At 46.8% G+C, this 14168-nt stretch overlaps 1 protein-coding gene across 1 annotated transcript in view; it reads left to right on the forward strand.

Annotated features, from left to right (window-relative positions):
• The window catches only part of Epg5 (ectopic P-granules autophagy protein 5 homolog), a 92839-nt gene that overhangs the window by 77706 nt on the left and 965 nt on the right, over positions 1 to 14168 (forward strand). The window contains exons 36-43 of the mRNA XM_021214342.2: positions 1195 to 1370; positions 3289 to 3474; positions 3905 to 4114; positions 4535 to 4679; positions 9423 to 9665; positions 10806 to 11022; positions 11750 to 11965; positions 12116 to 12230. Coding sequence (XP_021070001.1) covers positions 1195 to 1370; positions 3289 to 3474; positions 3905 to 4114; positions 4535 to 4679; positions 9423 to 9665; positions 10806 to 11022; positions 11750 to 11965; positions 12116 to 12230 — 1508 coding nt within the window. The remainder of the gene's footprint in view (positions 1 to 1194; positions 1371 to 3288; positions 3475 to 3904; positions 4115 to 4534; positions 4680 to 9422; positions 9666 to 10805; positions 11023 to 11749; positions 11966 to 12115; positions 12231 to 14168) is intronic.

Below are 14168 nucleotides of genomic sequence, written 5' to 3' on the forward strand. Positions count from 1 at the left end.
AGTCCCAGCTCAGGCCCACGCTGCCTTCAGCCCCCTTTCTGTGGCGGTGTGAGTCTCAGCTCAGGCCCACGCTGCCCTCAGCCCCCTTTCTGTGGCGGTGTGAGTCTCAGCGCAGGCCCACGCTGCCCTCAGCCCCCTTTCTGTGGCGGTGTGAGTCCCAGCGCAGGCTCTGCACAGCAGCCTCACTGACTGAACCGCCTTCTCAGCTCCCAACTTTTTACTGAGAGGAATCCTACGGCTGGAGAGATGGCTCAGGGGTTCAGACACTGCTGCTCTAAAGAGGACCTGGGCTCAAACCCCAGCACTCCCATTATGGCTCCCAGCCACCTCTTGAGTCCAGTTCCAGGGAATCCAACACCTTCTTACCTCTGTGGCCACTGCACACATGCGGTACATAGACATGCTGGCCAAACACCTAGCCACATAAAATAAAAATGAATTAAAAAGCCTATGCGAAGTGATGACTCATTATGAAAGAGAGAGGGAGGGGGAGGGGGAGGGAGGGAGGGAGAGAGAGAGAGAGAGATTGATTGATTGGAGTCTGGAGGAGAACTTGTGGAAGGTGGAAGTTGGCTCTTCCTTTCACCATGTGGCTCCAGGAACCCAACTCTGGCTGCCATGTTCAGTAGCCGCACCTTTAGTTGCTGAGCCACCTTGCCTGCTCCCATCCTGGCTAATTTTGTATTTCTCTGATATTCGGTGATGCTGAACATTTTTTATGTATTTGTGGGTCATTTTTTTGTTTTGTTTTTTTTCTTGAAATGTTGGATTATTTTCTTTGGAGGAGTTCTTTCAAGATACTAAATGAAGAAACAAAGCACTAATGGGGTGAGATTGGAGACATGAGAGGGCAACATGCTGTAGATGTGTATTTATACATGTGAGGACAACATGCAACATGCTGTAGATGTGTATTTATACATGTGAGGACAGATGTGTATTTATACATGAGAGGGCAACATGCTGCAGATGTGTATTTATACATGAGAGGGCAACATGCTGTGTGTATTTATACATGAGAGGACAACATGCTGTAGATATGGACTTGGGTTAAAAAGCCCTTTCGAAGTTTTGAAGAAAATACTAATCACTTTGAGAATCTTAGACTTTTAAGCTCATGTTTGTGTTTTGTGTTAGCGTTTCTTTTTCTTCCCTCTCCTTTTTTTTGAGCTGTATTTTCTTTTAAAATTGTAGACAGGCTGTTGCCAGGTGATGAAGGAGCCCTGCGGTTGCACCTGCTGCACTACTGTGAGGCATGCACAGCACCCAAGATGCCGGAGTTCATTCTCTATGCCTTTCACAGTGCATACCAGAGACTGGAGTGGAAGGACCTGCACCCTGACCAGAGGCTCATGGAGGCCTTCTTCAAGGTTCGACCCTTGGTGGTGTCTCCTCTTCAATGTGGGCACATTTTTGTGTCACATTCTGGTACACATTGTGGCAGGCAGCAGCCTGTGGACATTGTGTTGCTGTGTTGAAGGATGATTGAGAACATCTGTTAAGCTCGCTTTAAAACCCAGAGAAAGGACTTTGGCTCTGCTGTGTTGTCATCATCTAGCTTTAAAAACAGCATGTGTGAGTCCCTGGCTTACCAACCGAAGCTTGCTCAATCCTGGGAAGTGGTTAGTTTTCTAGGGTAATAGTGTTAGAACTACTAATGAGTGTTGCATGACAGAAAATGTGAATCTGTACTCAAACTCCAAGTTGATCTCAGCAGTTGTGCAACTGAATAATTAGATTGTAAGAGATAAAGTCATTGTGGCAATCGATGACACATCATGATCAAAGAAGGACCTAGAATAATCTGAAGGAAGGGCCCAGCGATGTGCATGTGAGCCTTTGCAACAGAAGGCCACAGCTCCTGGAGCCTCGGGTGAGTTCAGCAGCAGGCAGGAGTTGGTGCCCTCCCTTCCTCTTAGGAACCTGAGGGATCATGGCTTGCACGGTCACTCCTCCCCATCTGCTCATTACTCGTCAGTTGGTTTGTGTTTTCTCCTTAATGTCATACTTATTACCGTTGAGTCATACCAGGGCTTTAGTTGATACAGATCTGTAATTATTTATGATGATCACTAAGACACAATGATTTACAATGATTAATAAAATGTACTGGAGCCTTCCGGCATTTTTTGTGAAGCCCTACCTAGTACTGCTCTTGGAAGCTGCTCTTCTGCAGCTGAGCGCCAAGGAAGTTGGTCCTGTTGAGTAGCTGAGGCGCAGGTCCTGAGTAGATACTTCATCATTCTCATGAACATGTGAGAGAACCTTGGCTTCATGGCCTGTAGGCAGCATTTTAACTGAGAGGGGATGCCGTGGACGGCCAATTAGACTGTGGGTAGTCTGTCAAGGACCGATGCAGACTCTGTCTCTAAGAGTTTACTCTAGGGATCAGACAGCTTTGACCTGCCCAGAGGCTGGGAGTCTTCAAACTGCAAGGCTGATGGCAAGGCTGGGGAACAGATTATAAAGGATAAAGAATTGTCTTCCAAGAGGGAGCAGATGGGAGTCACCACCAGACTCTATTCTCATTGTTTTATAAGTAGTATGGAGCTTTTAATATTAATCCTCAAAGAGGGTTTTATAGCACTGTATTTATTAAGATAAACAAATGAGAAATACTGAAGTAGGCTATAAAATAAGACTTTCAGATTAATTATGTACTTATAGTACACCCCCAAGAAAACCTCTGACTAGAGTTTAGGCATTAGATTTTAAAGACCAGTCATGTGGAGATATTTATAATACAGCATCATGTTGGAAGTTCATCTTAGCATTTTATACCCTAGTGTGGTAATTCCCTAAGTGTAGTCACAGGGACCGCATTATGAACATCAGAAGGGAATGTGCTCATCTTGCTTCCAGTCTATACCTGGGAAGTCAGCGGCTCTCAGGTGTGCCTGCCAGCAGTGGTTCTGAGATTTGAGAACTGCTGACTAGCAGAGCTGTGCTTCCCCTGTTCCAGCTCACCTGAGGTCCAACAGTCACAGCTCCAGGGGCTCGGTGACAGAGGCGTCCATCGGGTTGGGTCAGGGAAGGTCATTCTTCTGTTTAGAATTCTAGAGCAGGCAGTGAAGTGAAGTACCAATATGCAAGCTCAAGAATGCATGTGTATACTTGCCCTGAGAGGAAGTGCTGACCTTAAATTCAGTTTACATGAGGTAAGATTATCAGTGAATATTTACCATCTGAGGAAAAATATGTATAAAAATGGGAAATACTTCCCATAATAATGTCATTATTTCCATTTTCAAGGTCTATTAAACAACTAATGTTGTTTGTTCACTTCAGGTGGAACGTGGAAGCCCCAAGAGTTGTTTCTTGTTTTTGGGGTCTGTACTTTGCAGAGTCAACTGGGTTAGTGTGCTGTCTGACGCCTGGAATCCCAGCCCCCTTCCCGAAACCCAGAGCATGGCTGTCTGCCTCCTTTTCATGATGGTTTTACTAGCAAAGGAGGCTCAGCTCGTTGATGAGACAGTAAGTCTGAGGGTCTGGGATGAGCTTTGGCTTCTTAGTAGGTCGTTGTCCTGATAATCTTTTCAGATGTTTCCCTAACTCGGCACATGAGCTGCACCCTCATCTGCTTGCTCACTTTCCTGGACAGCCCACAGTCTAATTCTAAATAATCAAGGGGGTCTCGCTGAATTAGTTATGTATTAATTTTTAGTTCTGTCTGCTGTATTTTTCTTGACATCAGTGTTGCTGTGTACTACAGAGCTCCTCTTAATTCTTGTAGATCTTAACTACCTTTGCTGTGACCCTGGCTGTTGCTTTCCCTTGATGCTAACTTGAGAACCTATTTCCTTGGTTCCTTTTCTGTTCTTACCATAGCTGTTTTCCTCCACAGAATAACTAGACATATATTTCTAGGGAAATGAATTTAAAACAACTTGTCTTCCATTTTCAGGATTCACCTTTATTGAGTCTCCTTGGACAGACAAGCTCACTCTCATGGCATCTTGTGGATCTTGTGTCATACCAGAGCGTGCTGGGTTATTTCAGCAGTCATTACCCACCGTCCGTCATCCTGGCAAATGACTGCTCCGCTGAACTGATAGTGAAGCTGTTAAAAGTGTCTGCAGGACTATCTGTTCCTGCTGACGGCAGGAAGCATGTTGTAAGTTAGAAAAGTAGTTTAAAAGTCGGGACATTATTTAGGATCAGAAGTCAGATATGTGCAAGTAAGGTTAGCCATGACTCTATGACTCCCTCAGCAGAGGAAGCTGGGGTGTGTGCTGCTGTGTGCTCAGCCTCCTGGGTCCTTTGTCTGACTTCTCATTTAAATGCAGTGATCCAAGCTGACCAGAGGTCAGGGGGTTTGGAAACAGTGGGTGGTGAGCTTTAAAATCACAATGTCTTAGCCTGCAGAGTGGCATCAGACACATCTTTTGGGGCATCTAGTAGAGGTCCTCTGTGGCTTCCTGAGCTGTCTGTCCTCTACTGCCCAAGTGCCATGCTGTGCTCCTTGGGAATACCCAGCCCCCATTTCCTGCTCAGATTCCATTGACCGGTCCTCCCACCCTCCTTTTTCTGTCAGGACATAGTTCCAAAATGTCAGGCTTTCACTCATCAGAAGGTTCAGTTCCTCAGTGCCTTGGAGCAGACTGGAAAAATCTCCTTCCCAACACTGGAGCAGGAAATCTCTAAGCTGTTGGATGACATCATTATCTTTAACCCACCCGGTAAGTGACCAGTGGAAACCATATACTCATGCAGACAGGGATTCTTTCTCTGTCTTAGACTCTGTGAGCTGAGGAAGATGGTCAAGGCCTCATATTCCTGATCCAGTCAGTCAGTGATGTGGACAGCAAGGCCAGCCCCTGGGGGCAGGCAGCAGGGTTAGAACTTGGCAGAGGTTGACTCTGGCAGATGCGCATGTGAAGTGACCTGGGCGGAAGTGAACGCTGCATAAACACATTAAAAGATGTAGGTGACAGGAGATCTGCGGGTCAGCTGTTATGTAGGAATTCAGAGTCACCTGCTGGCTTGTTAAGACCTTTAATATGGAGCGCTTTGTCACTAGCCAGTGAGTAGGGTAGACAGCCTGACAGTTACTTCTACTGAAAGTAACCAAGAATGCTCAATAAAATAAAATGTGTGTGTGTGTGTATGTGTGTGTGTACATGCGTGTGCGTGCGTGTATAATTAATTAATTTTTGGTAGAATGGTAAAAAGATAAGGAAATTTGAGGTTGGAACTGAAGAGTGAGAGAGACCCGATGAAGGTGAACGGGGTACTCAGGAGGGGTTAAAGCAGCAGTGCAGGGGCAGCCCCTTTGGGGGATTTAATGATCTCCTCACAGAGGTCACATATCAGACATCATGCATATCAGATAATTACGGTATGAGTGATAACAGTAGCAAAATGACAGTTATGAGGTAGCAATGAAGTAATTTTACAGTTGGGGTCAGCACAACATGAGGAAGTGTGTTATAGGGCTGCAACATTAGAAGGTGAGGGAAGAACCATCAAGATCCAGGACCTGCCTGACATGGAAGCCTAAGGAGAGCCCGTGTGAGCACACGGAAGCTCAAGGCACGCTCCTGTGTGAGAATGGGTGGGTGTGAGCTGATCCTATTGTTCTTGAAGAGTCATGTGAGAAAATCAAAAGGAAAAGAAAAGTCGGTCAGCACTGTGGGAGCTAGGGTTGGTCACAGGTGACCATGAAGGCCGCGGACTAGTAATGCCCTACCTAGGAAGGGGGTGCTGGAGAGACCTGGGAGAGTAATGCAGTCTGGCGAGGGCGTGCTGCAGAGTTGGCTTGCGGGAGGTCATCTGCTGGCCTTGATCCTGAGTAGGGAGGCTGAGGCAGGCTTGGATCTGTCTGCAGGAAGGTTCATCATAAATCAGAACTGCTGCTGCTGTTCATTTGAAACTTGGGTGAGGCTTTTATTACCAAGAGTATTTATGCTCAGAAATGCATGGAAAACATGCGTGCAGAGGTTACCACTCTCAAGTGTGTTTCTTTGCTTTTTGTTTTAAAGTTTTGACTTGAAATAGTTTTTTCCAGTAACATCAGGTTAGGGTCTATTTCACACTGTATGTAGTGAATTTGCATCAATGGGCAGGGCTTCCAGAGCTCTTAACCATTCTCACAGACACGAATACCAAGCCCTGTCGTGAGGAGTAAGCAAGCCTCAGTTCTAGTCTCTTACAAAAAGTTTACCTTGCCAGGCAGTGGTGGCGCACGCCTTTAATCCCAGCACTTGGGAGGCAGAGGCAGGCGGATTTCTGAGTTCGAGGCCAGCCTGGTCTACAGAGTGAGTTCCAGGNCCAGCCTGGTCTACAGAGTGAGTTCCAGGACAGCCAGGGCTACACAGAGAAACCCTGTCTTAAAAAAAACCAAAAAAAAAAAAAAAAAAAAAAAAGTTTACCTTATTTAAGATAGCTAAAAACAATTAGCAAAAAGCATGCTTGTTTAGTCAGTGAGACACATTTTCTGCTTTGAAAGTGATGTCCTCCACTCCCGTGACCTCTGGCCAGTGTTCTTGTGACATGAAATGAAAGCTTGCTGTTTTCTCATGTGCTCGTTTCTTTCCACCTCTTCTTTTAAAAGACCCATTGGGGCTATCAGTCCGTCTACTGTTTTGAAACTAAGGAGCTAAAACAGCTGATACTAGGAACTTTAAAAGGGGAGTTTCCTTACTTTTGTGCTTAATTTTAAGTAATCCTTATTTTGTGTAAATTACCACAAACCATGGAGCATGGTGGGCTGAGTGGGGATGGAGGTGGGAGCTCTGGTGTGCAGCGCACGGCTGAGGTCTGAGAGTCACGTGCTCTGTGTTTTCTTTGAGCAAAGGCTGGAGAATGTAGACTAATTATTCATATTCTGATAGGGAAGCTTTTTTCCTACATATGTCTTATTATTTGACTTTAAAATTTTTATATAATATGTTTTGATCGTGTTTTGTCCTCTTTTTCAAGTTCTCCCAGATCCTCCCCACCCCCTGCTCACCCAACTTTACATTCTTTCTTTGAAAATGAAAAACAAAAAAACCTCCAAACCAAAAATCAAAACAAACAAACCAGTCAAACAGAAAATGCTTAAACAAACCAAAATGAAACAAAAAGCTCACCAAGAAACCCATGAAATTCCTTTGGGGTTAGCCATCTCCTCCTGGACATGGGACCTGCCCTGGCGCATGGGCGATAGACCTGGGCTCTCCACTGAAGGAGGCGGATTTTCCTATGGCTAGCAGGTATCAGTTGCAAATAGGTTCTGGATTAGGGCTGGGCCCTGTGCTACTTCCTCTCACTGCTGGGGCCTCGTCTGGCTTGAGCCTGTTCAGGTCTAGGTGAGCTGACACAGTCTTAGAGATTGTGTGTGCACCAGTCCTGCTGTGTGTTAGACACTGCCGACCTGGAGTCATCTACAGTCTTTGGCTCTTAGAGACTTTCCACCTCCTCTTCTGTATAAATCCCCAGCCTGGAGGACACACACACACACACACACACACACACACCACAGCCCTTATATTTACAATAGGCCTTAATCCACACTAGAGCTGGACAGATATCTACCCTCTGTGCTATTAAAATCCATTTCCTATCTATAACCCTGAGTTATTACTATGTTTTACCTGGGCTGCTCTTAACTCCAATTGGCCAACCCTCAGGGCCATGCTTTCTTGACTCCTAACCCATGCCTCTCACTTCCTCCTCACCTTCTTCTCCCTCTCATCATGATCTCCTCCAACCCCAGGTCAGGAACACCAAGCCCTGCCTATCTCAATTCTGCCCAGCTAAAGGCTGTAGGCCTCTTTACAAATCAGAAATAACTTGGGGGCAAGGTCATATAGAGTCAGTCACTTGGGTCTATGTATAGACTCTCTATGGGGCAACCAGGTCTTGGGGGCCCGCACTTAGCATTACAATATATAGCAAACCCAGACCTCAGCAGTGCGTAAGCTGTGTTGGTGGTTACCTTTCTCTGGTAGCTCACATTGAGGAGTCAGGTATTTACTGCTGTTCCTTCCTTTCTGTGGGATTTGATCTTTTCCCTTCTGTGCAGTTAGTGTTTTGATTATAATGTGTCTTGGGCAGCTCTTTTCTGGTTCCACTTGGTGTTCTGTAGGCTTCTTGTACCTTGATAGGAAATCTCTTTCTTTAGGGAAATTTTGTTCTATTATTTTGATAACATGTTCCTAGCCTTTTACCTCAGTTTCTCTCCCCCCCCCCTTCTTCCTCTATACTTATTATTCACAGGTTTGGTATTTTCATAGTGGCCTGGGTTTCCTGGATTTTTTTCTTTCTTTTTTTCTTTTTTTTAGGTTTAACATTTTCTTTGACTGAGCTATCCATTTCTTCGTTTTCTTCAAGACCTGCAATTCTCTCTTCCATGTTGTTTAACCTGTTGCGGAGGCTTCCCTTGGAGCTTTGTCTGACATCCTTCATCCTCAGCTTTTCACTTCCTGTTTGTTATAGTCTGGGGTCTCTTGGTGATTCCGTTTCTTTAAGTTCTGCTGTCATGCTGTGAACTGTTTTCATTATTCCAGCCAACTGTTTATGTTTTCAGTCTTCACTAAGGAATTGATCATCTCCTCTCTAAGGCTCTTGAACATACTCATAATGGCTGTTTTGGAGGTCTTGTCCTGTGCTTCATCTACCTTGCCTTTTTCAGGCTCTGATGCAGTAGGGTTGTTGGCTTCTGGAGGATAGATATTATCTTGGCTCTTCATGTCTGTTTTGTGCTGGGATCTGGGCATCGGAAGTTAAGATGCTTGCGGTGTTTGTTGGAGTGGCTGTCTGCCAAGCTCTCTGTTAGGCATGTGCTTTGTTCTTTGCTTACCATTGCCCACTTGGGATCTCAGCCAAGTGTGGTAACCGTGGGGTCCCTGGTAGAGAGAGTTCCTGCGAGTCAGTGGGTGTGACAATAGAGTAGAGCTGGGCTAGAAGAGAAGGAAAGCAGGAGAGAGCTGGAGGGACTGCCAGGTCTGCACCAAGAGGGAGAATCCCCAGGAGACAGAGCTGAGGTGGAAGGAGGGGCTCTTCCTGACAGGTTGCAGCGGCCTAAGAGTAAGTCTGGAGAAACAGACCAGAGGACAGGAAGGGCCACAGGGAGAGCTTCCCTGAGCCACCACCCAGGGTGGCCATTGGGGCCCTCGTGGTGAGAGCACTTCTGTGGGCTGGTAGGTATCAGAAAGGAATGGAGAGGCTGCAGGAAGAAACCCCCAAGTCTCCTCACTAAGGTGTCTTTCTCCCGCATACTTTATTCAGGGAACTTGTAGAAGCTCCTGATTCCCCTCTTACAGTTGTGTATGTGTCACATTCTGTCCGTAACATCCAGGCGTCACCAGACCCTTCCTGCTGGTCCTTTGCAGTCAGACACTAAGAGTGTGAAGACCCTGGAGCAGCTGAGATAAGAACTGTCCCTGTCCCAGAGGTCCCTGCCCCAGAGGTCTGAGAGTGTCTTTCTTTGCCTTCAGACATGGACAGCCAGACCCGCCACATGGCCCTCAGCAGCTTTTTTGTGGAAGTCCTGATGATGATGAACAATGCAGCTGTTCCAACAGCAGAGTTCCTTGCTGTCAGTATTCGGACCTGGATTGGCCAAAGAGTGCATGGCTTGATAGTGCTGCCCCTCTTAACAGCAGCCTGCCAAAGCCTGGCGTCCGTCCGCCACATGGCGGAGACCACAGAAGCCTGCATCATGGCGTACTTCAAGGAAAGTAAGAGGACATCATCTGCTCTCATGACGTCGGCCACTTCCAGGGACACACACAAACACACACCTTACACACATTCATACATACACATAGATTTATATATATTATATATGTGATAGGAGTAGATTTTTTTTCTGTAAAAAGCTAGTCAACATCACAACATGTGGCCCATGTCTTTTGGGTTCAATTATATGTTTCAAGAGAAAAAAATTTCTAATTTGTTTTTTATGTTTTCAGAGTATCAAACCAGCCATATTATGATAGCAAAGCCAGTTTTTTTTTTTTAAAAAAAAACATGCTGTAAATCAGAATTCATATAATAATGATAGTAATTTCTTTTTTTTCTTACCACTTTTGGTGAAAGGAATTTTCATAGAGATCTTTTTATTTCTCCTTGCCATGCTTTTTTTAAGTAAGATTGATTTATTCATATTTTCTATGTATTAGTGTTTTACCTGCATGTCTTTATGTATAACACATCAGTGCCTGGTGCCACATGGGCCAGAAGAGGGCACTGGATGGCTTGGAGCTGAAATTACAGATAATTGTGAGCTGCCCTGTGGGTACTGGGAATTGAACCCTGGTCCTCTGAAAGAGCAGCCAGTGTTCTTAACCGCTGAGCCATCTCAGCAGGCCTCCTGCCATACTTTTAAAGCTGTCATAAAAGAAGCACTTTTCCCTGATCCTCCACCTTTCATTGTTCCTATTTCCTGCCTCCAGACTCTGGCCAAGGCGATTAAGAACTGTTCAGAACAGCCCTTCTCAAGTCTGATATTCAGATGTAAGCTATGTATCAGAGAGAGGTTTCAGGGTGTGCCTCCTGTGGAGGTGCACAGACATACTCCTCCCAACAGTCTAAGCATTGATTAAAGTGGAAACTCTTTGGTGCTCTGTAGATGCTAATGGTCACCATATAATGAGAAAGGTGGTTCAGAGGTACACAGTCCTGAGTTCCAAATTTTTGTGACCCATCTCTAACAGAGTAGCATCTGACTTTCTGGTTGAAGCTTCACCTTGAGCTCTCCTGGCCTCTACGCACACTCTGAGAAACAATGTCTTACATGAGGCTAAAGTGAAAACAGCCATAGGATTCTTGTGGACATGAGTATATCTTGATATTTCCTCTTGGCGTTCTTTTCTTAGGCTCCCTCGATCAGAATTTAGGATGGGGCCCCATTCTGGTGTCCCTTCAAGTTCCCGAGCTCACCATGCAAGAGTTTCTGGAGGAGTGCTTAGCCCTCGGTAGTTGTCTGACTCTCTATGTCTACCTGCTTCAGTGTCTGAACAGTGAGCAGACGGTGAAGAACGAGATGAAAATGCTTCTCATCGTCAGCAAGTGGCTGGAGCAGGTGTACCCAAGGTGTGTCTGCCCACTGGCTGCTTCCGAACCCTACCTGGTTAATGCGAGCTTCCCGTGAGGCACAGAGCCAAGGGGTGTGAAAGTCAGACGGCCCTCAGGGCAGCAGTGTGTGCTTGGGAAGGACTCAGAGCTTGCTGAGCTGGGCTTTTAAGCAGATCTTTTCTTTTCTTTTCTTTTCTTTTCTTTTCTTTTCTTTTCTTTTCTTTTCTTTTCTTTTCTTTTCTTTTCTTTTCTTTTCTTTAATCTCCTCACACAAGTATCTTGAGGGACCAGCCTTCAGTGTTCTTATCAATAAAGGGTCAGGTGACAGAGGACATGTAGCCCTTGTCTGGCGTGCAAATGTTCGGTCAGTGGCAGCTCTTACAGACGGTTGCTTCACTAAGGTTTTGCTAACATATTAGGCTTGGGTTCTTTTTTTAAAAATTGTTATTTCTTAAATTTTGTTTTCATTTACTTTGTGTGTGTGTGTGCGCGCCCCAACACTTGTGGGTCCATCCATGTGAGCCATGGTGTGTCTGTGTAGCAGCAGGACAATTTTGTCTGTTCTCTGCTTCCACCGTGTGGGTCCTGAGGCTCAAGCTCAGGCTGTCGGGCAAGCATCCCCTTGCCTGGAGCATGATTTAGAGTAATAAATGTCTCCCTTCTTTAAAACTCAAATGTGAGTTTTTGTTAAATGAGAGGGAAAATTCTTACATTTCATTTGCTCTGACCGCCCCCCTCCCCGCAGCTCTGCACAGGAAGAGGCAAAGCTGTTTCTGTGGTGGCATCAAATCCTGCAGCTGTCTCTGATTCAGTTGGAGCAGAACGACTCTGTCCTGACAGAGTCAGTCATCCGGATCCTGCTCCTGCTGCAGAGCAGGCAGAGCCTTATGGCCGAGGAGAGGCTCAGCTCTGGGATTCTGGGGGCAATCGGGTTGGGCCGGAGATCACCCTTGTCCAACAGGTGAGGAAGTCCCTGCTCTGTTGTCTGTGGGCCCCAGACAGCAGCTGCCATTGATAGAGGTGCAGGGCTGGCATGGAGTAGGACTTGGGGGGTGCTTTAAGATGCTCACCTTAGTAGTCCCTCACCTCTGACCTTTTATTAACACCCGAGGTTCCGAGTGGTTGCCCGAAGCATGGCTGCCTTCCTGTCAGTTCAGGTCCCTGCAGAAGACCAGATTCGTCTGAAGCCCAGCTCTGAGTTACATCTGGCTCCGAAAGCTCAGCAGGTCAGTGACAAAGCCTTCAAGTGCGGGTTTCCTGGTGCACCTCCTTAGAAGAGGGTGGCAGCTCTAACCTGCACCCTCCAGCTCTGTTCGCTGCAGTAGCTCTGGGCTGGTTCCCTTGGTATGCTCAGCTCAGATCTTAAACTGAATTTTCTAGGTGTCAGGCTAGAGCAATGAAGAGGCAGGGCCAGGGCAAGGTGCTCTAGGGTTTGGTGCTGGAGGATGTGATAAGTGAGCTTCCTGGTACCAGGACTGGTACTGCACAGAAGATGGCTCACTTGACATGAGTGACAGTTGGCTGATTCCTGTGGAACCAAGGCAGTAGTTCCTGTTCCATAAGCCTGAGGAGTGACCGCTGCAGACTGGTGCTTGAGTAACCAGCCAATGGTAGCTATGAGAAGTTACAGTACACACTGAACACATGGCTGCCTACAGGTCCCTGGTCTGGTTCCTGTAACCTGTGTTCACCTCAATACCTGGCTGACAGGTGGAGAGCCATCCTGGAGGGATCGCTCATGCTGGGCTCTTTTAACATTCACCAGTTAAGTTTACTCACTTCTTTCTCCTAACAGCCCCAGAGCAGAGTGCTGATGAGGAAACAGGGAGAGGGAGGGAGGGAAGGAGGGAGGAAAGGAAAGGAGAGGAAGAGGGAGAGGGAGAGGGAGAGGGAGACACAGGGGGAGGGGGACACTAGGCAGTGTGTCCCAGTTCACAGGGCAGTAGGTGTTAGGGCTAGGGTTCACATGGCCGGCCTGTCTCCAGGCTGCCCCCCATTGCCCACTCATCGGGATGTCTGTATATGGCAAGAACTCAGGGCATGTGAGGATCAAAAGGTGGCCCACACCTCTGATCCCAGTACTCTGGAGCAGAGGCAGGAGGATCTCTGAGTTCAAGGTCAGCCTGGTTGCCATAGTGTTTCAGGACAGCTAGGGCTGCATAGAGAGACCCTGTCTCAAACCACTGTTGACATTCCCGATGTCTTCTGAGCCCTCAAGGCTGGGCAGCTGAGGGGTCAGCGAGGTTCATATATGGTGTACTTGAGGGGACCTCAGCTCCTCTGTGGCCTAGGCCCTGGAACATCAGGACTCTGCTGTGCTGTGGCCTGAGGTCACACGGGCCTCTTGTATTAGAGCTGAGATGCTGCCTCCCGACATGTCCCTGCGAACTTGATGCTTCAGATGGCCAATCTCAGCCCAGCTGTTACAGTAGATCACTTAGGGACTAAATGTATTTAAAAAAACAACAACAACCAAAACCCCAAACAAACAACCCAAAAAACAGAAATGGGGAAATATCCTATTTTAAAAAGTCTTTTTTTTTCAGCCCTAAGAACAACTTAGGGCTGACTTGGTAATTTATTTCTAAACTTCTAGCTTATTTGCTTTACTAAAGAAGAAAATCTCCCTCTTTCTGTTTTGAACCAAGCAAATCCATATGTATGCATACTGCTAGAGGTTCCCAGAGCTGGAGGGAGAGGAGTAGGGACTGCCTTCTGTTCCGCAGGTGACTGCGTGGGCTCCTTGGGTCACTGTGTGGAAGCTTAGTGTTTCTCCATGCACTGCTCCTCTCTGTTCTACAAGCAAAGAAGGGAGAAAAGGAAGTCACACACCTAAAGAGTGCTTTTTATTTTTCTGTTGACGAGGGTTGTGGGACCATGTCTCCCTTGGGTCTGCTCTGTCTGTGGGGACCTTGGCTCGTGAGTATTGCTGGCTGACTTGGCCACCTTATCATTTGCTCCCAGCAGTACTTAGCAGCTGCCGTGTTTGAGATTTCACTCTGTTTCCTGTGGTGATGTGTAACCTAAGAACAACCCAGTGGCCAGCTGCGCTCTACCCCAGTGAGATGCAGCTGGTGCCTGCGGTTTTCTGCGGGGCTATGAGGAGAGAGGGGATTGTTATCTGGTGGGGAGGAGCCCACTGACAGACCCAGGGAGGATAGGAG

This window comes from Mus pahari, chromosome 15 (genome assembly GCF_900095145.1).
Source record: "Mus pahari chromosome 15, PAHARI_EIJ_v1.1, whole genome shotgun sequence".
Taxonomy (NCBI): Eukaryota; Metazoa; Chordata; class Mammalia; order Rodentia; family Muridae; genus Mus; species Mus pahari.